At 43.2% G+C, this 24,118-nt stretch overlaps 1 protein-coding gene and 1 long non-coding RNA gene across 4 annotated transcripts in view; both read left to right on the top strand.

Moving 5' to 3' along the window:
• The window catches only part of afap1l2 (actin filament associated protein 1-like 2), a 150,505-nt gene that overhangs the window by 114,980 nt on the left and 11,407 nt on the right, over positions 1-24,118 (top strand). For both annotated transcript variants that reach the window (XM_029714016.1, XM_029714024.1), the window contains exons 14-15: positions 16,357-16,605; positions 16,893-17,247. In XM_029714016.1, the coding sequence (XP_029569876.1) occupies positions 16,357-16,605; positions 16,893-17,247 (604 nt within the window). The remainder of the gene's footprint in view (positions 1-16,356; positions 16,606-16,892; positions 17,248-24,118) is intronic.
• Positions 3,535-9,041, top strand: LOC115162583 (uncharacterized). Of its 2 annotated transcripts, none has more exons than XR_003869581.1 (5): positions 3,535-4,037; positions 4,308-4,369; positions 5,509-5,567; positions 5,671-6,568; positions 8,562-9,041. It is a non-coding gene; the product is annotated as an uncharacterized LOC115162583 (long non-coding RNA). The 2 variants fall into 2 exon arrangements; XR_003869583.1 differs by having other exon boundaries at positions 4,272-4,369.

Here is a 24,118-nt window from a genome sequence, read left to right as displayed (position 1 = left end):
TATAACTGAGTGTGTATAGCTTCTTGCTCTTTCAGGTTGTACTCTAGTTTGGAGTGCAGAGAGCTAAGGGAAACATATTGTATCTCTGAGTGTGTTGAGGGGGGGCAATGCAAATAGTCTGGGTAGCCATTTTATTAGGTGTTCAGGAGTCTTATGGCTTGGGGGTAGAAGCTGTTTAGAAGCCTCTTGGACCTAGACTTGGCGCTCCGGTACCGCTTGCCGTGCGGTAGCAGAGAGAACAGTCTATGACTAGGGTGGCTGGAGTCATTGACAATTTTTAGGGCCTTCCTCTGACACCACCTGGTATAGAGGTTCTGGATGGCAGGAAGCTTAGTCCCAGTGATGTACTGGGCCGTTCGCACTACCCTATGTAGTACCTTGCGGTCGGAGGCCGAGCAGTTGCCATACCAAAACCACGGCCATCATTATCATATTTCCCCTCATGCTCTTTTGCTGGTTGATTTTTTTATATTTTATTTCAATATTTATGTTTTTGCATGATTGATGAATTAATAGGCTATTGTTTGCGAACTGCATCAGCCACCCAAACGATTCGTTCTCAAGTTTGAGTGTTGAGCAGAGACAGACTGAGTATGTTTTGGTTCTACAAAGCAGTGTCCGTCGATAACATTCAATAATAAATTGATTGCGTTCATTCTTGGACCATACGGTCATTTATCAGTTCTAAACGAGTATTTTTCTTCTTTGTGCTGCACATGATAGATGGTGGCGGAGCATGTCTCCGGAGTAGCGCGTATTAATCCTGCTGTAGAATTCATTGCGGCAAGCAGGTCAAACGAACGATTAAAATGAACGGGTCACTAAGAAAAATGTATCATGACTCTCGAGTCAGTAAAAGGAGTTGTTCAAAAATAACGAATTGTTCACAATCTGCACATCACTAATATCTTAGTCTTCCCAACCCGGAAGTCATTCTGAATGCAGGTTGCGGGTGAAATTAAATTCAAAATGTTGGATATCCCCACTCTGCTGGATTCCAATAGGAATTACACATCACTTTGTAAGTCATTATAATGTGAGTTTCAGGCCTAAAAACCATGAGTTTCAGGCCAATGTATTAGGGTAAAACTCAGCCCTCAGAATCAAATCAGTTTATTTGTCACGACCTTACAGTGAAATGCTTACTTACAGGCTCTAACCAATAGTGCAAAAAAGGTATTAGGTGAGCAATAGGTAAGTAAAGAAATAAAACAACAGTAAAAAGAGAGGCTATATACAGTAGCGAGGCTATAAAATTCCCTAGGCCACATACAGACACCGGTTAGTCAGGCTGATTGAGGTAGTATATACATGTAGATATGGTTAAAGTGACTATGCATATATGATGAACAGAGAGTAGCGTAAAAGAGAGGTTGGCGGGTGGTGGGTGGCGGGACACAATGCAGATAGCCCGGTTAGCCAATTTGCGGGAGCACTGGTTGGTCGGCCCAATTGAGGTAGTATGTACATGAATGTATAGTTAAAGTGACTATGCATATATGATAAACAGAGAGTAGCAGCAGCGTAAAAATAGCGGTTGGGGGGGCACACAATGCAAATAGTCCAGGTAGCCATTTGATTACCTGTTCAGGAGTCTTATGACTTGGGGGTAAATACTGTTGAGAAGCCTTTTTGTCCTAGACTTGGCACTCCGGTACCGCTTGCCATGTGGTAGTAGAGAGAACAGTCTATGACTGGGGTGGCTGGGGTCTTTGACAATTTTTAGGGCCTTCCTGTCACATCCTGACCCTAGTAAGATGTCATTTTCTATAGTAGTGTAGGGCAGGGCGTGACAGGGGGGCGTTTTTGGGCTGATCTATGTTTTCTAGTTCTATGTTTAAATTCTAGTTTTCTATTTCTATGTTGGATTGCTTGGGGTTGATCTCTAATTGGAGGCAGCTGATCCTCATTTGCCTCTGATTAGAGATCATATTTAAGTAGGGGTTTTTCTCATTGTGGTTATTGTCTTTTGAGTAGTGTGTTGCACTTGCTGCGTCACGGTTTGTTGTTTTCATATTTTCAAGTTATTAGTGTATTTGCATTCAGTTTCACTTTTAATAAATATGTGGACACCGCCTGGTGTAGAGGTCCTGGATGGCAGACAGCTTAGCCCCAGTGATGTACTAGGCTGTAGTGCCTTGCAGTCAGAGGCCGAGCAATTGCCGTACCAGGCAGTGATGCAACCAGTCAGGATGCTCTTGATGTTGCAGCTATAGAACCTTTTGAGGATCTCAGGACCCATGCCAAATCTTTTTAGTTTCCTGAGGGGGAATAGGCTTTGCTGTGCCCTCTTCACAAAATCAGGCCTCATTATATATTTGTTGAATTGTGTTAAATAATTTAATTTGAATGATAAAATATTCACTTAGGATTTCAGTTCTTGAAAGGCACTGTACTGAAAACAGATGAATGCAACAGTCATGGGTGGTAACTCTACAATTCACTCGCAAGGCACTCTGGGAAATAAAGCTAACACTAAGTGTTTTAATTTCACACTGAAAAGTGTGGACCAGTATAGACACTGGGCCAGTGTTAAATTTAAAGGAAAATTTCACTTCTTCTCTTTCTCTGTGTTCATTAATATGTTTTTAACATATGTCTCAAAAAAATCGCTAATTTACAAATACAAGCATTTCTACATCTCACCAGTAGAAACAGGCCATCTATACTGAACAAAAATATAAACGCAACATGCAACAATTTCAAAGATTTTACTGAGTTACAGTTCATGCAAGGAAATTAGTCAATTGAAATAAATTCATCAGGCTCTAATCTATGGATTTCACATGACCGGGGAGGAGCGAAGCCATGTGTGGGCTTTGGAGGGCATAGGCCCACCCACTGGAGAGCCAGGCCCAGCCAATCAGAATGAGTTTTTCCCCACAAAAGGGCTTTATTACAGACAGAAATACTCCTCAGTTTCATCAGCTGTCCGGGTGGCTGGTCTCAGACGATCCAGCAGGTGAAGAAGCCGGATGTGGAGGTCCTGGGCTGGTGTGGTCTGCATTTGTGAGGCTGGTTGGACTCACTGCCAAATTCTCTAAAATGACGTTGGAGGTGGCTTATGGTAGAGAAATTAACATTAAATTATCTGTCAACAGCTCTGGTGGACACTCCTGCAGTCATCATGCCAATTGCATGCTCCCTCAACTTGAGACAGCTGTGGTATTGCGTTGTGTGACAAAATTGCACATTTTAGAGTGGACTTTTATTTTCCACAGCACAAGGTGCACCTGTGTAATGATCTTGCTGTTTGATCAGCTTCTTGATATGCCACACCTGTCAGGTGGATTATCTTGGCAAAGGACAAATGCTCACTAACAGGAACGTAAACAAATTTGTGCACAACATTTGAGAGAATTAAGTTTTTTGTGCGTATGGAACATATCTGGGATCTTTTATTTCAGCTCATGAAACATGGGACCAACACTTTACATGTTGCGTTTTTATATATATATATATATATATATAATAAAATAAAAATTTCCTGGTTGTAAGCGAACCACAATATCCAGAGTTCATAGCAATTTCAGGACATAGTATCGCCTCTGTCTAGGTGGATCCAGTTGAGAATGGGCGTCAACAGGTAGCAAACGTTATTCACTGTCCCAGCCACTCGTTCATAGAACATCATATATAACAATTTTTGTTGTGTGTGTGTGTCGACAATAAGCAGGTAACCGATCAAATTTGACTCCAGTAGCCTGTGCTTGCTTGTAGTTTGCACATTCAGATACTGAGCACCACAACATGACTAGACTTTACAGGAGATATTCCTCGGAGCCGACGACAGTGGCTGGCGGCAATAAAGAACCCTGCCCATGATGTGAATACTCGTGTGGAGAAATATCCAAATCTCCGTGTTTGTAGCCAGCACTTTCAGTCAGAGGATTTCGAAATGGACATGAAGTTTCAACTGATGGGGTTGCCAGGTCGTCGAATGTTAAAGTGAAGCTATTCCGTCGATTTTTCTCTTCACTTCAAAGAAGAAGGCATCCGATCACCCAACATCAGCGCAGAAAAGAAGTCGAGCAGAGGTAATGTAGCTAACTAGCTAGGAAACTATATTTGTTTATAAAAAAAAAAAAAAAATCTAGCTAGCAAGATGTTATAATACGCTGGCTAGCCATTCCAACGCGAATCAATGTAATTAGCCAGCTGCTATCTGGAAATGTGATTTGTAACTTTGCAATTTAACGTTAGCTATGTTAAGATACGTTAACTACAGCCTACCGGACCGTATCTAACCGTTAACTAGCTAACTTCCGCAGAGGCCAATGTGACTGGCCTATGTGTTCTATTTACAGAGTCCAATCCCATCAACATCTGCAGCACATCAACATCAAGCTCAGCACCAGGAACTAGTAGTGTAAGTCACCTTTGCTCAATCTTTCCATTATGACCAAATAAATGACTAGAGCTAGGCATTAACATGGTCTGTCTTATCATAGTTGGTGTGTTTTATACGTAGGCTACAACTTCTACTGTAGTTTTCTCTGTATTATGGAGGCTTAGTTGATTGTTTATGCAAAGCTTGAAGTCTAAATTGAACGAAAAATAGAGCTATTAGTATGGAGGAGATGGTGTGGGGTGACTGACTGGTGTCTTTTGGGGGTGGGTATTGTGTATGAAGGTTAGTATACATGATCTATTGACATGAGGGGGATAGGAGGATATAAGTTCATTGTTCTGAGTGTGTATTGATGGGTATAAAGTAGTAAAATGTTGGCTAATCACTGACTAGTGTGTGTGTGTCCTACATATTAATCTTGCTGCTGCTGATAAAGACCTTGACACCAGCTTTAGTAGTACAGATCCTGTAGACCCATTGGATGAAAGCTTTCAGTCAGGAACAAACTCAACATCCTCTGACTCAGAAGAAGAAGAAAAGACTGCATGGGACTGGCAAGAGCCAAAGTGTGTACTCTTTGAGTCCAAGGTTATGGAGCTCATGAAGTTCTGCCAGACATGTGGATAGCCAATCATCTCTACAGCCATTTCATATGTTGGGGCTATGATGAAGGTGAATTGGGACTGTAATGGCAGACACACAGGGACATGGACCTCCTGTGGAAATGGCAGAGGTTCATCTTCTCACAGCTGCATCTGTGATGTTTTCAGGAGGCACTTACACCAAGCTGCAGGACTGGGCTCAGACCATGAACCTGAAGCTGTTTGGCAGCACCACCTACTATCCGATTCAGAATACCTACCTGTTTCCAGTCGTAAATGCAGAGTATGGGGAAGGAAGGAACACTATTTTGGCAAGACTGTTCATGGATGGTGTTGGAGCACAGCTGTCTGGTGATGCACGCAGCGACAGTCTGGGCTACAGCACTATATTTGCATTGCTATTTAACATGCAGTGCATTGTGTGTTAGTATGTGTTTTTTATCACGTGTTTTCATTGATATGGGTCTTGTCTTTGTCATTTTTATGGTGATAAGTCATACAACAATTTCCCAAGTTGGGATCAATAAAGTACTATTCTCTACTCTCTTGCTATAGCGCCAAATACACCACCTCTTACCGATGACAGTGAGATTGTGCAGAGTGAACTAATACAGGTACAGTACAATGAATACAGTTTACAGTATGATGGTCAATGGCATGTTGTGTTATCACACCTAGTGACTGGCTGTAATTCTGTGTTACTTTTGCCCGTTATAGGTCACGGAGGCACCCAGTTCTGTTGCGATTTGAGGTAGTAATTGGCTTCAAGCGAGCTCTGACAAAGCTGTTGGACAACATGGGTCTCACAGTGGATGTGGTCACAACCGACCGTTACCCATCTATACGCAAGATGAGGGATCTCTTCTCTGACATCCAACAAGAGCTTGATGTGTCGCATACAGTTAAAGATTAGCACTGCAGAACCCAACCTTGAACAAGATGGGTCCCATTATGTTTGCCGAAAATCAAACACTGCTTTCCACAGTAAGAACCTCATACCAAGAGCCAAGCATGGTGGTGATAGTGTGGTGGTTTGGGGATGCTTTGCTGCCTCAGGACGACTTGCATTAATAGATGGAACAATGAATTCTGCTCTGTATCAGAGAATTTTACAGGAGAATGTCAGGCCATCAGTCTGAGCTGAAGCTGAATCGCAGCTGGGTCATGCAGCAAGACAATGATCCAAAACACACAATCAAATCTCACCCCAAATCTGATCGATATGCATTGGTCTAGGAGACAACTAGCACTTGTACTGGTGCATGTCCTGTACTGATCATATCTAAAAGCAAATATATGTTTGTTTGGAAGAAGTCCACTGTCAACACCCTGACCTCAGTTGTGTTTGGCCTCTGCAATTGTGTTGGACAAGCATTGGAAAACTGTAGTCATCAATAACAGCATAACATTTAAACATTTTCAATCAGAAAAGCCAAAATACTTTGTCTACTCTGTTTTTTTTATAAACACACAGGCCATCTGGAGGCATTCCAGTGCTCTCCTAAAGTACTCCCCAAAGCGGGTGCATTTTGGGCTCCTGTGAATGAAAACGTGGACACAAAGAGTGGAAAGCATAATGAGAATGTGGGATGCAAACAAGCCAAGACAGCCAAAGGTATTTATGAAAGCAAAATCCCCTCTTGAGAATACAAAATCACCAATAAACAAGCCAGGTGCTCCTCAAACTTTTCACACACTTGCAGTCAGTTCTTTGGCATAGGGGAGAGGGGGTGTTAGTATACTCTTCTAGCCTATTCACTCTATTGTTGGCAGTGCTCGTCTACTAAACAGCACAACTGAAGGTGCTCATACACAACAATACATGCCTAGACTGTCTACAAGTCAAGCCCCCCTCAAAAGTTTCACACCTTTGCTAACAGCCCATCTCAATGCTCATTATTGCCTCTGTGTATAACAAAACAGTGTCTCGCGAAAGTATTCACCCCCTTGGGGTTACAACCTGGAATTAAAATAGATTTTTGGGAGGTTTGTATCATTTGATTTACACAACATGCCTACCACTTTGAAGATGCAAAATATTTTTTATTGTGAAACAAACAAGATATAAGACAAAAAAACAGAACTTGAGCGTGCATACCTATTCCCCCCCCCAAGTCAATACTTTGTTGAGCCACCTTTTGCAGCAATTACAGCTGAAAGTCTCTTGGGGTATGTCTCTATAAGCTTGGCACATCTAGCCACTGGGATTTTTATCCCATTCTTCAAGGCAAAACTGCTCCAGCTCCTTCAAGTTGGATGGGTTCCGCTGGTGTACAGCAATCTTTAAGTCATACCACAGATTCTCAATTGGATTGAGATCTGGGCTTTGACTAGGCCATTCCAACATTTTAAATGTTTTCCCTTAAACCACTCGCGTGTTGCTTTAGCAGTATGCTTAGGGTCATTGTCCTGCTGGAAGGTGGACCTCCGTCCCAGTCTCAAATCTCTGGAAGACTGAAACAGGTTTCCCTCAATTTCCTTGTATTTAGCGCCATCCATCATTCCTTCAATTCTGACCAGTTTCCCAGTCTCTGCCAATCGAAAAACATACCCACAGCACGATGCTGCCACCACCATGCTTCACTGTGGGGATGGTATTCTCGGGGTGATGAAGGTGTTGTGTTTGCGCCAGACATAGTGTTTTCCTTGATGGCCAAAAACCTACATTTAAGTCTCATCTGACCAGAGTATCTTCTTCCATATGTTTGGGGAGTCACCCCCATGCCTTTTTTTGGCAAACACAAAACGTGTTTGCTTATTATTTTAAGCAATGGCTTTTTTCTGTCCACTCTTCTATAAAGCCCAGCTCTGTGGAGTGTACGGCTTAAAGTGGTCCTATGGACAGATACTCCAATCTCCTCAGTGGAGCTTTGCAGCTCCTTCAGGGTTATCTTTGGTCTCTTTGTTGCCTCTCTGATTAATGCCCTCCTTGCCTGGTCTGTGAATTTTGGTGGGAGGCCCCCTCTTGGCAGGTTTGTTGTGGTGCCATATTCTTTCAATTTTTTAGTAATGGATTTAATGGTGCTCCATGGGATATTCAAAGTTTAGAATATTTTTTTATAACCCAACCCTGATCTGTACTTCTCCACAACTTTGTCTCTGACCTGTTTGGAGAGCTCCTTGGTCTTCATGGTGCCCCTTGCTTGGTGGTGCCCCTTGCTTAGTGGTTTTGCAGGTTCTGGGGCCTTTCAGAACAAGTGTATAGATACTGAGATCATGTGACACTTAGATTGCACACAGGTGGACTTTATTTAACTAATTATGTGACTTCTGAAGGTAATTGGTTGCACCAGATCTTATTTAGGGGCTTCATAGCAAAGGGGGTGAGGTGAATACATATGCATGCACCACTTTTCCGTTTTTAAATTTTTGAAACAAGTAATTTTTTACATTTCACTTCACCAATTTGGACTATTTTGTGTATGTCCGTTACATGAAATCCAAACAAAAATCAATTTAAATTACAGGTTGTAATGCAACAAAATAGGAAAAACATGAATACTTTTGCAAGTCACTGTACCAGTCTAATGTACCTATTTTTGTTTACAGATGAACATGGTTTATTTTATGGTTACACATCCTCATGATCTGTCTTCATGTCTTTCCAGGAGACTTGCATTACAAACTAATCTATTGCAAGAGGGCGAAGCAGTGGGTGGTGAAGAAAATATACTAACCCAGAACCCACAACTTCAGGGAGAGACTTGTCCACCTGGCTGTGGAGCGAAGAAAGGACAAGACAGTGGTATACAAGCAGCCAATGTCACAGCTCCCCAACATCCCTGCCTACATCGCCACAGCGCCAATGGCTACTAAACCAGCTGCCATTGACCAACACAAGATGAGGTTCACCAACTGAAGAACATTCAGGACACTGCCTGGGTCATTCAGCCAACACAACATCCATATTCAATTAGGCTGATGTAGTATAATATAGAATGCCTAGTATGCTTACAACTCAAATGAAATTGTATTTGTCCCCAGTAAACAGGTATAGACTAATTGTGAAATGCTTACTTACGAGTCTTTTCTCCAACAATGCAGAGTTAAGATAATGATATAACAAATAAAAATGGTGACACGAAAAATAAATAAACAGTGAATAATGAATAGCAAAACGAGTAAAAGTGACATGGCTATATACATGGAGTACCAGTACCGAGTCGATGTGCAGGGGTACGAGATAATTGAGGTAGCTATGTACATATAGGTAGGGGTAAAGTAACTAGGCAACAGAATAGATAATAGACAGTAGCAGCAGCGTATGTGGTATGCTGCAACATCGAGAGAATCCTGACTAGTTGCATCACTGCCTGGTACGGCAATTGCTCGGCCTCCGACCGCAAGGCACTTCAGAGTGCAGTGCGTAGGGCCCAGTACATCACTGGGGCAAAGCTGCCTGCCATCCAGGACCTCTACACCAGGCGGTGTCAGAGGAAGGCCCTGAAAATTGTCAAAGACCCCAGCCACCCCAGTCATAGACTGTTCTCTCTACCGCTTGCCATGCGGTAGTACTGGAGTACCAAGTCTAGGACAAAAAGGCTTCTCAACAGTTTTTACCCCCAAGCCATAAGACTCCTGAACAGGTAACCAAATGGTTATCCGGACTATTTGTATTGTGTGCCCCCCCCCCCCCCCCCCCGCTACTCTCTGTTTAGCTTATATGCATAGTCACTTTAACTATACATTCATGTACACACAACCTCAATTGGGCCGACCAACCAGTGCTCCCGCACATTGGCTAACCGGGCTATCTGCATTGTGTCCCACCACCCGCCAACCCCTCTTTTTACGCTACTGCTACTCTGTTCATCATATATGCATAGTCACTTTAATCATATCCACATGTACATACTACCTCAATAAGCCTGACTAACCGGTGTCTGTATATAGCCTTGCTACTCTTATTTTCAAATGTCTTTTTACTGTTTTATTTATTTCTTTACTTACCTACACACACATACCTTTTTTTTCGCATTATTGGTTAGAGCCTGTAAGGAAGTATTTCACTGTAAGGTCTACACCTGTTGTATTCGGCGCACGTGACAAACTTTGATTTGGTGAATATGTGTGTGGCATCAAATCAAATTTGATTGGTCACATACGCGTGATTAGCAGATGTTATTGCGGGTGTAATGAAATGTTTGTGCTTATACCTCCAACAGTGCAGTAACATCTAACAAATTCCACAACATATACATGCAAATTTAAGTAGGAATGAATTAAGACTATATACATATGGACAAACGATGTCAGAGCTGAACGGACTAAGATACATTAGAATAGTATAGAAAAACAGTATATACAAATGAGATGAGTAATGCAAGATATGTAAGCATTATTAAGTGAACGAGATACCGTAGAATAGTATACAAAACAGTACAGTCGTGGCCAAAAGTTTTGAGAATGACACAAATATTAATTTCCACCAAGTTTGCTGCTTCAGTGTCTTTAGATATTTTTGTCAGATGTTACTATGGAATACTGACGTATAATTACAAGCATTTCATAAGTGTCAAAGGCTTGTCAAACGTTGATGCAAAGAGTCAATATTTGCAGTGTTGACCCTTCTTTTTCAAGACCTCTGCAATCTGCCTTGGCATGCTGTCAATTAACTTCTGGGTCACATCCTGACTGATGGCAGCCCATTCTTGCATAATCAATGCTTGGAGTTTGTCAGAATGTGTGGGTATTTGTTTGTCCCCCCGCCTCTTGAGGATTGACCACAAGTTCTCAATGGGATTAAGGTCTGGCGAGTTTCCTGGCCATGGACCCAAAATATCGATGTTTTGTTCCCCGAGCCACTTAGTTATCACTTTTGCCTTATAGCAAGGTGCTCCATCATGCTGGGAAAGGCATTGTTCGTCACCAAACTGTTCCTGGATGGTTGGGAGAAGTTGCTCTCGGAGGATGTGTTGGTACCATTCTTTATTCATGGCTGTGTTCTTAGGCAAAATTGTGAGTGAGCCCACTCCCTTGGCTGAGAAGCAACCCCACACATGAATGTTCTCAGGGTGCTTTACTGTTGGCATGACGCAGGACTGATGGTAGCGCTCACCTTGTCTTCTCCGGATAAGCTTTTTTTCCGGATGCCCCAAACAATCGGAAAGGGGATTCATCAGAGAAAATGACTTTACCCCAGTCCTCAGCAGTCCAATCCCTGTACCGTTTGCAGAATATCAGTCTGTCCCTGATGTTTTTCCTGGAGAGAAGTGGCTTCTTTGCTGCCCTTCTTGACACAAGACCATCCTCCAAAAGTCTTTGCCTCACTGTACGTGCAGATGCACTCACACCTGCCTGCTGCCATTCCTGAGCAAGCTCTGTACTGGTGATGCCCCGATCCCGCAGCTGAATCAACTTTAGGAGACGGTCCTGGCGCTTGCTGGACTTTCTAGGGCGCCCTGAAGCCTTCTTCACAACAATTGAACCGCTCTCCTTGAAGTTATTGATGATCTGATAAAAGGTTGATTTAGGTGCAATCTTACTGGCAGCAATATCCTTGCCTGTGAAGCCCTTTTTGTGCAAAGCAATGATGACGGCACGTGTTTCCTTGCAGGTAACCATGCTTGACAGAGGAAGAACAATGATTCCAAGCACCACCCTCCTTTTGAAGTTGATCTCCAGCCTTTTCCTCGTCAACACTCACACCTGTGTTAATGAGAGAATCACTGACATGTCAGCTGGTCCTTTTGAGGCAGGGCTGAAATGCAGTGGAAATGTTTTTTGGGGATTCAGTTCTTTTGCATGGCAAAGAGGGACTTTGCAATTAATTGCAATTTATTTAATCACTCTTCATAACATTCTGGAGTATATGCAAATTGCCATCATACAAACTGAGGCAGCAGACTTTGAAAATGTATATTTGTGTCATTCTCAGAACTTTTGGCCACGACTGTATATACATGAGATGAGTAATGCCAGATATGTAAACATTAAGTGACTAAGATACCGTAGAATAGTATAGAATTCAGTATATACATATGAGATGAGTAATGCAAGATATGTAAACATTAAGTGACTAGTGTTCCATTCCTTAAAGTGGCCAGTGATTCCTAGTCTTTGCCTATAGGCAGCAACCTCTAATGTGCTAGTGATGGCTGTTTAAGAGTCTGATGAGCTTGAGATAGAAGCTGATTTTCAGTCTCTCGGTCCCAGCTTTGATGCACCTGTACTGACCTCGCCTTCTGGATTATAGTGGGGTGAACAGGCAGTGGCTTAGGTGATTGATGTCTTTGATGATCTTTATGGCCTTCCTGTGACATCGGGTGCTGTAGGTGTCGGGGGGGGGTAGTTTGCCCTCGGTAATGCATTGGGCTGACCGCACCACCCTCTGGAGAGCCTTGCGGGCGGTGCAGTTGCCCTACCAGGCGATGATACAGCCCAACAGGATGCTTTCAATTGTGCATCTGTAAAAATGTGTGAGGGTTTTAGGTGACAAGCCACATTTCTTTAGCCTCCTGGGGTTGAAGAGGCTCTGCTGCACCTTCTTCACCCCACTGTCAGTGTGTGTGGTCCATTTCAGTTTGTCAGTGATGTGTATGCCAAGAAACTTGAAGCTTTCCACCTTTTCCACTGTGGTCCCGTCAATGTAGATAGGGGGGTGCACCCTCTGCTTTTTCCTGAAGTCCATGATCATCTCCTTTGTTTTGTTGATGTTGATTGACAGGTTGTTTTCCAGGCACCACACTCCCAGAGCCCTCACTTCCTCCCTGTAGGTTGCCTCGTCATCGTTGGTATTTAAGCCTACTACTGTTGTGTCGTCTGCAAACTTGATTATTGAGTTGGAGGCATGCTTGGCCACGCAGTCATGGGTGAACAAGGAGTACAGGAGGGGGCTGAGCACGCACCCTTGTGGGGCCACAGTATTGAGGATCAGCGGAGTGGAGGTGGTTTCATACCTTCACCACCTGGGGGGGGGGGGGGGGTCAGGAAGGCCAGGACTCAGTTGCACAGGGCAGGGTTCAGACCCAGGGCCTCAAGCTTAATGATGAGCTTGGAGGGTACTATGGTATTTAATGCTGAGCTATAGTCAATAAACAGCATTCTTACATAGGTATTCCTCTTGTCCAGATGGGATAGGGCAGAGCGACGGCGATTGCATTGTCTGTGGATCTATTCGGGCTGTAAGCAAATTGAAGTGGGTCTAGGGTGGCAGGTAGGGTAGAGTGATATGATCCTTGACTAGTCTCTCAAAGCACTTCATGATGACAGAGGTGAGTGCTACGGGGCGATAGTCATTAAGTTCAGTTACCTTTGCCTTCTTGGGTACAGGCACAATGGTGCCCTCTTGAAGCATGTGGGGACAGCAGAGAGAGATAGGGAAAGATTGAATATGCCTGTAAACACACCAGCCAGCTGGTCTGAGCATGCTCTTAGAAAGGGCCAAGGGATGCCGTCTGAACCGGCAGCCTAGCTAGGGTTATAACGTTTAAATGTTTTACTCACGTCTACGACGGAGAAGGAGACCCCAAAGTCCTTGGTTGTGGGCCGCGTCGGTGGCACTGTGTTATCCTGAAAGCGTGCAAAAAATGTATTTAGCCTGTCCAGAAGCAACACCTCGTTGTCCGCGATGTAGCTGGTTTTCCGTCTGTAGTCCTTGCCACATACGTCTCGTGTCTGAGCTGTTGAATTGCGACTCCACTTTATCTCTATACTGATGTTTAGCTTGTTTGATTGCCTTGCGGAGTGAGTAACTACATTGTTTATATTCTGACATATTACCAGTCACCTTGCCATTGCTTAATGTGGTGGATCCCACTTTCAGTTTGGTGCGAATGCTACCATCTGTCCATGGTTTCTGGTTAGGGTAGGTTTTAATAGGCATAATGGGTAATATTTTGCTACTTGTAGGCTGTAATTTGTCTCAATTAATTTCATGATGTGTAGCCTAACATGTGCGCAATGATGTGCCAAATCGGTGATTCAGTGCATTTTTATTGGGTAAGCAATAGAATAAGCCGCTTCAATATTTGCAGCCGTAGGTGGTAGGTAACTGTAAGAGCTGATCCGTCATCAGTATTGTGAAATAATTATATTGTTAAGGTAAGATTTGAATGGAGAAGGCTGATCCCAGAGCAGCGCTTCATTTATATCAACCAGCGTGTTTTGGGGGAAGGGGTGTATCTGAGCTCCATCAGCTAGGACTTGACATTGGTTAATCAAATCTCCCCATTCTTGCAAAATTTTGCATGCCTTCTCAAACAGCTATAACTGCGTATGCATTCACACATCAAGTCCTTTCTTGAGTTGAGCTCGGGGATGGAACAACAGTTGAACATCTGAGCTTGTGGTTGTTTGTGGGGGTAGGGTGGGGTGTGTGTGTGTGTGTGTACGTACGTACAGTTGAAGTCGGAAGTTTACATACAGCTTGGAGTCATTAAAATTAGTTTTTCAACCACTCCACAAATTTCTTGTTAACAAACTAAAGTTTTGGCAAGTCGGTTAGGACATCTACTTTGTGCAGGACACAAGTCATTTTCCCAACAATTGTTTACAGACAGATTATTTCACTTATAATTCACTGTATCACAATTCCAGTGGGTCAGAAGTTTACATGCACTAAGTTGACTGTGCCTTTATTAAACAGCTTGGAAAATTCCAGAAAGTTATGTCATGGCTTTAGAAGCTTCTGATAGGTTAATTGACATCATTTGAATCAATTGGAGGTGTACCTGTGGATGTATTTCAAGGCCTACCTTCAAACTCAGTTCCTCTTTGCTTGACATCATGGGAAAATCAAAAGAAATCAGCCAAGACCTCAGCAATTTCCAAATGCCTGAAGGTACCAAATTCATCTGTACAAACAATAGTGCGCAAGTATAAACACCATGGGACCACGCAGCCGTCATACCGCTCAGGAAGGAGCCGTGTTCTGTCTCCTAGTGATGAACATACTTTGGTGCCGAAAGGTCCAAATCAATCCCAGAACAACAGCAAAGGACCTTGTGAAGATCCTGGAGGAAACAGGTACAAAGTATCTATAGCCACAGTACAACGAGTCCTATATTGACATAACCTGAAATTCCACTGAGCAAGGAAGAAGCCACTGCTCCAAAACCGCCATAAAAAAAGCCAGACTATGGTTTGCAACAGCATATGGGGACAAAGATTGTACTTTTTGGAGAAATGTCCTCTGGTCTGATAAAACAAAAATAGAACTGTTTGGCCATGATGACCATCGTTATGTTTGGAGGAAAAAGGGGGAGGCTTGCAAGAGCACCATCCCAACCGTGAAGCACGGGGGTGGCAGCATCATGTTGTGGGGGTGTTTTGCTGCAGGATGAACTGGTGCACTTCACAAAATAGATGGAATTGTGAAAAACTGTTCCTGCATATTGCTATGAAAACTCACCTCATTCTCCAGAGCAAATAAACTTTTTATTGGATACCCGCCATGTCTACTTATTTGCTATATTGACAGACTAATTTACAGTTTTATTGAAACATGGTTACTTGCCAACAAATGAAAGTTGAAATGATGCACCAACTCCCTGCATCATTTGTTTTAGCAGTAATATTGTAGCTAGTTACTTCCAAATACATTTCATGAATATCACAATAAATTTATGCAGTATTTGAAGTTCTCATGAGTGTTTTCTGATGCAGCTTGAATCATTTAGTCACTTGTCATAGACTTGTAAAGAAAATATTATATAAAACATTTGACCAAACTCCATTATATACATACTAGCTAGCTCAACTTGCCTAGCTTGACTTGTAGTGGTCCTAGCAAGCCCTGTTATGGCCGGATCAAAAAAAACTATACTGTACTGAACAACACTGCCTCATGTTAAAAGAGAGCTTTTTACAGAAAAAAACAAAAACGTCTCAAGCACCCTTCTCATCAATCAAACAGTCAATCTTCATGAATCATCAGAATCAGCCATTGTAATTATTTAATAATCTTGGATAAACAGTGCACGGTAACATAGCTCCCGTGAACCTGTAGAAACTAGTACTGCCTCGGTTTAGCCCGCCTTTGAGGGTAGGAACACAATTGTAGAAGGATGAAGGGCTCCCATCAGGCTGTAGTCTACAAAGCCATGTGAAATTTGTCAACCTAGATATCCTGCAATGTTGTGGCAGACAGGAACATCGTTGAGTCCAATGGCTCTATTGAACAAGGATAACCATATCTACTCGCTGCTAGAATGATTGTGCAATTGGTGAAACACAAAGGTCACAATAATTGCTACAAAACATGACTCCATTCATTTTTTGATCAGACAGTAGGCTCAGTCAATCGCTGACGTCACTGGTTGAACTCTCTCGGTGCGAGAATTTAAAAAATGCAACTATGGTGCATAATTATGTCTGAAACACCTCTCATCACTCATAATTATGTAGGGAGACAGGAAAAGCAGTATCTCAGTGCTGTGTGTACCTCTGTTTCTGCCATGACAGGATGCAGAGGAGAGCGGTCTTCTGGGTGATCAGGAGAGCAGTGGTCAATGTCGTCAAGACAGCACTGGACCGTGTGGTCAAGATGGCGATGTGGACAGTGCAGGGCAAGACGCAGCAGACAGGGTTTACTTGGACCTCATTCCTGTACGATCGTTCCTGCACACGTCCTGTGGTGGAGGGTCCCCAAACAAAGAACCCCCCCGCTCTTCACCCGCTGCCACTGAGGAGCAGCAGGCCCTCCCTAGCCAGGTATGGAACCAAATCATTCAGGATCTAAACCCAAGGCTAATACTGTATCCATTGCAATCATGTAAGAATGTCTAAATTATATCTTAAGTAAATTTAGTGAGCATCAATTCATTATATGAATTGAATTAAGCTTAACCCTGATTTTAATACATTGGTTTGAACAATACCATTGTTTAGTATCTTGTGCTATAAATAATATTGCTTTGGATGTTGTTAGAATAAAACAAGAAATGTTTGTACGTGTAGATAAATAATTAATTAAATGTAATGCATATCTACGTTCCTAGGTTGATTCTAGCATCTTATCCGAATCAGAGCTTCCACCATCCCACAATGGAGTGGAACCCACTGCTAACACCAACAGACCTGAGCAGGAGCGCCCCCTGTCTCCCAGCCATCTACAGCCCTATACCCAGGCTCAAAAGACCTCTCTCCTCAGCCAAGACATCCAGAAAAGGGCCAGTCCAGGCATGCAGCACCCCCAGGCCCCCAGTACAACCACCCTTAACACACAGCCCCCCAAAACCCCTCAGAGTCCTGCAGCTACCACTCTTGCATTCAGCCTTCCCCCTCACAGTCCCCAACCTCTCAGAGGCCGGAGTGCCAGCAGTGGAGACCAAAGGACCAAAGTCTTATCCACAGGTGAGAAATGAACCAAAGACACAGAGGATATTGGAGTGCAATGTAATTGAAGAGTCACTAATCAAGTAGAAACATTTTACACAGAGTGAATGGAAACCGGCACACTATAAATAGATCTATTTGTTTATCCTGTTCTCCAAGATGGCGTAGCAGTTGGACGTGTGTTTGTCTTTTCCCGTGTAAATAGTCTGTAAATAGTCTGTTTCTTCATTTTTTTCCTGATATATTAATCTCACTTTCCATCTACAAACTAAATATACTTTCCTGCAACCCGCCTCACCCAATGTGGTACGGATCTGCTATTTTTATACTTTATAACTGGAACCTCCATCAGAAGCTAGCCAGCTAACTAGCTACTAGCTATTAGTCATTGTTAGCCACTGCTAGCGGTCTTCACCTTTAGCTCGGACACCAGCCAGCTTTAGCTCGGTCAATACCTGCCAGTCTGCACAGAGCAATATCAACCCAGAGCATATCGGACTACTTTTCTCTACCATATCACTGGATTCCTGCCGCAAGCTCTGGACCATTACACCGTATCATTGCAGCTAGCTAGCTGCAACCGAGTGGCTATTGTTGGCTAACGCCTCTGTCCAGACGCAAGCACCAGTTAGCCTTGAGCTAGCCTCGAGCTAGGCCCATCTCCCGGCTAGCCAATGAAGTATACAAGCTAATTCTTGGTTTACAATACCTGTTTTGCCAATTGGCCTGGACCCTTTATTGTCGACACGGAGTCCCGCTGATCTAGCTGATGCCTGCTGGACTGTTCACTAACACGGTACCTCAATTTGTTTATATGTCGGCCCCAGCCTCGAACTCAGGTCCTGTGTGTACCTAACTGACCCTCTCTGCCCATTCATCACCATTTACCCATTGTTGTCTTAGCTCTCCCAATCAACACCTGTGATTGCTTTATGCCTCTCTCAAATGTCACTATGCCTTGTCTACTGCTGTTAGTTCTTATTGTTTAATTTCACTGTAGAGCCCCCAGTCCCGCTCAACATGCCTTAGATAGCTCTTTTGTCCCGCCCCCCAGACATGCGAGGACCTCACCTGGCTTAACTGGTGCCTCCAGAGATGCAACCTCTCTCATCGTCACTCAATGCCTAGGTTTACCTCCACTATACTCACATCTTACCATACCCTTGTCTGTACATTATGCCCTGAATCTATTCTACCTCGCCCAGAAATCTGCTCTGTTCCCAACACACTAGACCACCAGTTCTTATAGCCTTAAGTCGTACCCTTATCCTACTCCTCCTCTGGTGATGTAGAGGTTAAACCAGGCCCTGTAGCCCCCAGTACTATACCTATTCCCCAGGCGCTCTCATTTGTTGACTTCTGTAACCGTAAAAGCCTTGGTTTCAATCATGTTAACATCAGAAGCCTCCTCCCTAAGTTTGATTTATTCACTGCTTTAGCACACTCCTCAAACCCGGATGTCCTAGCAATGTCTGAAACCTGGCTTAGGAAAGCCACCAAAAATTCTGAAATTTCCATCCCCAACTACATTTTCAGTGAAGATAGAACTGCCAAAGGGGGCGGAGTTGAAATCTACTGCAGAGAGCCTGCAGAGTTTTGTCATACTATCCAGGTCTGTGCCCAAACAGTTGACCTCATCCCATCAGGAGAGGATGCCTGGTTATTCTTTAAAAGTGCTTTCCTCACCATCTTAAATAAGAATGCCCCATTCAATTTTTTTTAGAACTAAACAGATATAGCCCTTGATTCACAACAGACTTGACTGCCCTCAACCAGCACAAAAACATCCTGTGGCGTACTGCATTAGCATCGAATAGCCCCCGCGATATGCTACTTTTCAGGGAAGTCGGGAACCAATATACACAGTCAGTTAGTAAACCAAAGGCTAGCTTTTTCAAACAGAAATTTGCATCCTGTAACACTAATTCCAAAACGTTTTGGGACACTGTAAAGTCCATGGAGAATAAGAGCACCTCCTCCCAGCTGCCCACTGCACTGAGGCTAGGAAACATCGTCACCACCGATAAATCTACGATAATCGAGAATTTCAATTAGCATTTTTCTACGACTGGCCATGCTTTCCACCTGGCTACCCCTACCCCGGCCAACAGCTCTGCACCTCCCGCAGCAACTCCCCCCCCCCCCCCCCCACTTCTCCTTCACCCAAATCCAGACAGCTGATGTTCTGAAAGAGCTGCAAAATCTGGACCACTATAAATCAGCTGGGCTAGACAATCTGGACCCTCTCTTTCTAAAATTATCCACAGAAATTGTTGCAACCCCTATTACTAGCCTGTTCAACCTCTCTTTCATGTCGCCTAAGATCCCTAAAGATTGGAAAGCTGCCGCGGTCATCCCCCTCTTCAAAGGGGGAGATACTCTAGACCCAAACCGTTACAGACCTATATCCATCCTGCCCTGCCTTTCTAAAGTCTTCAAAAGCCAAGTTAACAAACAGATCACCGACCATTTTGAATCCCACCGTACCTTCTCCACTACGCAATCTGGTTTCCAAGCTGGTCACGGGTGCACCTCAGCCACGCTGAAGGTCCTAAATGATATCATAACCGCCATCGATAAAAGACAATGCTGTGCAGCCGTCTTCATCGATCTGGCCAAGGCTTTCGACTCTGTCAATCGCCGCATTCTTATCGGCAGACTCAATAGCCTTTGTTTCTCAAATGACTGCCTCACCTGGTTCACCAACTACTTCTCAGATAGAGTTCAGTGTGTCAAATCGGCCTGTTGTCCGGACCTCTGGCAGTCTCTATCGGGGTGTCACAGGGTTCAATTCTCGGGCCGACTCTTTTCTCTGTATATTTCAATGATGTCTCTCTTGCTGCTGGTGATTCTCTGATCCACCAATACACAGATATACCTACGCAGACGACACCATTCTGTATACATCTGGCCCTTCTTTGGACACTATGTTAACTTGTTATGGATAGGGGGCAGTATTTTCACGGCCGGATAAAAAACGTACCCGATTTAATCTGATTATTACTCCTGCCCAGAAACTAGAATATGCATATAATTATTAGCTTTGGATAGAAAACACTCCAAAGTTTCTAAAACTGTTTGAATGGTGTCTGTGAGTATAACAGAACTAATTTGGCAGGCCAAAACCTGAGAAGATTCCAAACAGGAAGCGCCCTCTCTGACTATTTGTTGTCCTTCTCTTGATCATCTCTATCCAAAACAGGGGATCTCTGCTGTAACTTGACATTTTCTAACGCTCTCAGAAGGTGCCAGAACGTTGAATGATGACTTTGCAGGCCATGGCTGAAAAACAGTAGCGCATTTGGATAGTGGTCGATCTGAGAACAATGAGACTGGGGGCGCGTGCACGAGACGACTCCATGTTTTTATTTTTTCGTCTTTGAACGAAAACAGGGTTTCCCGGTCGGAATATTATCGCTTTTTTACGAGAAAAATCGCATAAAAATTGATTTTAAACAGCGTTTGACATGCTTCGAAGTACGGTAATGGAATATTTTGCATTTTTTGTCACGAAACGCGCAGGGCGCATGACCCTTCTTTACCCTTCGGATAGTGTCTTGAACGCACAAACAAAACGCCGCTATTTGGATATAACTATGGATTATTTGGAACCAAACCAACATTTGTTATTGAAGTAGAAGTCCTGGGAGTGCATTCTGACGAAGAACAGCAAAGGTAATCCAATTTTTCTTATAGTAAATCTGAGTTTGGTGAGTACCAAACTTGGTGGGTATCAAAATAGCTAGCCATGATGGCCGGGCTATCTACTCAGAATATTGCAAAATGTGCTTTCACCGAAAAGCTTTTTTAAAATCGGACACCGCGATTGCATAAAGGAGTTCTGTATCTATAATTCTTAAAATAATTGTTATGTTTTTTGTGAACGTTTATCGTGAGTAATTTAGTAAATTCACCGGAAGTGTTCGGTGGGAATGCTAGTTCTGAACGTCACATGCTAATGTAAAAAGCTGGTTTTTGATATAAATATGAACTTGATTGAACAAAACATGCATGTATTGTATAACATAATGTCCTAGGAGTGTCATCTGATGAAGATCATCAAAGGTTAGTGCTGCATTTAGCTGTGGTTTTGGTTTTTGTGACATTATATGCTAGCTTGAAAAATGGGTGTCTGATTATTTCTGGCTGGGTACTCTGCTGACATAATCTAATGTTTTGCTTTCGCTGTAAAGCCTTTTTGAAATCGGACAGTGTGGTTAGATAAAGGAGAGTCTTGTCTTTAAAATGGTGTAAAATAGTCATATGTTTGAAAAATGGAAGTTTTTGGATTTTTGAGGAATTTGTAATTCGCGCCACGCCTATCATTGGATATTGGAGCAGGTGTTCCGCTCGCGGAACGTCTAGCAAACCTCCAAACGAGTTTCAATGCCATACAACACTCCTTCCGTGGCCTCCAACTGCTCTTAAATGCTAGTAAAACTAAATGCATGCTCTTCAACCGATTGCTACCCACACCCGCCCGACTAGCATCACTACACTGGATGGTTCTGACTTAGAATATGTGGTCAACTACAAATACCTAGGTGTGTGGTTAGACTGTAAACTCTCCTTCCAGACTCACATTAAGCATCTCCAATCCAAAATTAAATCTAGAATCGGCTTCCTTTTTCGCAACAAAGCCTCCTTCACTCATGTTGCCAAACATACCCTCGTAAAACTGACTATCCTACCGATTCTTGACTTCGGCGATGTAATTTACAAAGTAGCCTCCAACACTCCACTCAGCAAATTGGATGTAGTCTATCACAGTGCCATCGTCACCAAAGCCCCATATACTACCCACTACTGTGACCTGTATGCTCTCGTTGGCTGGCCTTCGCTAGATATTCATCGCCAAACCCACTGGCTCCAGGTCATCTATAAGTCTTTGCTAGGTAAAGCCCCGCCTTATCTCAGCTCACTGGTCTCCATAGCAACACCCACCCATAGCACGTGCTCCAGCAGGTATGTTTGGCCACCTTTCCTTCCAGTTCTCTGCTGCCAATGACTGGAACAAATTGCAAAAAATCACTGAAGCTGGAGACTTATATCTCCCTCACTAACTTTAAGCATCAGCTGTCAAAGAAGCTTACCGATCACTGCACCTGTAAACAGCCCATCTGTAAATAGCCCACGTAGCTACCTCATCCCCATATTGTTATTTATTTAAAACATTTTTGCTCTTTTGCACCCAACTATCTCTACGTGCACATCATCATCTACACATCTATCACTCCAGTGTTAATGCTAAAATGTAATTAGTTCGCCACTATGACCTATTTATTGCCTTACCTCCCTAATCTTACTACATTTGCAGACACTGTACAGTCGTGGCCAAAAGTTTTGAGAATGACACAATTATTAATTTTCACAAAGTTTGCTGCTTCAGCGTCTTTAGATGTTTTTGTCAGATGTTACTCTGGAATACTGAAGTATAATTACAAGCATTTCATAAGTGTCAAAGGCGTTTATTGACAATTACATGAAGTTGATGCAAAGAGTCAATATTTGCAGTGTTGACCCTTCTTTTTCAAGACCTCTGCAATCCGCCCTGGCATGCTGTCAATTATCTTCTGGGCCACATCCTGACTGATGGCAGCCCATTCTTGCATAATCAATGCTTGGAGTTTGTCAGAATTTGTGGGGTTTTGTTTGTCCACCTGCCTCTTGAGGATTGATCACAAGTTCTCAATGGGATTAAGGTCTGGGGAGTATCCTGGCCATGGACACCAAAATATCGATGTTTTGTTCCCCAAGCCACTTAGTTATCACTTTTGACTTATGGCAAGGTGCTCCATCATGCTGGAAAAGGCATTGTTCGTCACCAAACTGTTCCTGGATGGTTGGGAAAAGTTGCTCTCGGAGGATGTGTTGGTACCATTCTTTATTCATGGCTGTGTCCTTAGGCAAAATTGTGAGTGAGCCCACTCCCTTGGCTAAGAAGCAACCCCACACATGAATGGTCTGAGCATGCTTTACTGTTGGCATGACACAGGACTGATGGTAGCGCTCACCTTGTCTTCTCCGGACAATCTTTTTTCCAGATTCCCCAACCAACCGGAAAGGGGATTCATCAGAGAAAATAACTTTACCCCAGTCCTCAGCAGTCCAATCCCTGTACCGTTTGCAGAATATCAGTCTGTCCCTGATGTTTTTCCTGGAGAGAAGTGGCTTCTATGCTGTCCTTCTTGACACAATGCCATCCTCCAAAAGTCTTCGCCTCACTGTGCGTGCAGATGCAATCACACCTGCCTGCTGCCATTCCTGAGCAAGCTCTGTACTGGTGGTGCCCCGATCCCGCAGATTCAGTTTATTTGCATGGCAAAGAGGGACTTTTGGGACAATTCATCTGATCACTCTTCATAACATTCTGGAGTATATGCAAATTGCCATCATACAAACTGAGGCAGCAGACTTTGTGAAAATTAATATTTGTGTCATTCTCAAAACTTGGCCACGACTGTCCATAGATTTTTCAATTGTGTTTTTGACTGTGCGTTTGTTTATCCCATGTGTAACTAACTCTGTGTTGTTGTTTGTGTCGCACTGCTTTGCTTTATCTTGGCCTGGTCGCAGTTGTAAATGAGAACTTGTTCTCAACTGGCCTACCTGATGAAATAAAGGTGAAATAAAAAATCCTAAGGTGGATCCCATTCCGATCAAAGTGAATTCATGTTTATTTTGTTAGTATAGGCTAGGATAGTCTATACACACAGTTAAAAAAGTTAACAATGTGCAAACTGACAGGCAATAAACTTGAGACAGACGTGTTTTTTATTATACACTATTAATCCCATGTAGAATGTTTTACCTGAACTATGCACATATGGATCTATCTTAGTTTTTTTTACAGCTTTTTTGCTACATATACATACATTTTACGTATACA

Source organism: Salmo trutta, chromosome 2 (assembly GCF_901001165.1).
Source record: "Salmo trutta chromosome 2, fSalTru1.1, whole genome shotgun sequence".
Classification (NCBI taxonomy): Eukaryota; Metazoa; Chordata; class Actinopteri; order Salmoniformes; family Salmonidae; genus Salmo; species Salmo trutta.
This window is presented reverse-complemented; position numbering and strand designations above follow the sequence as displayed.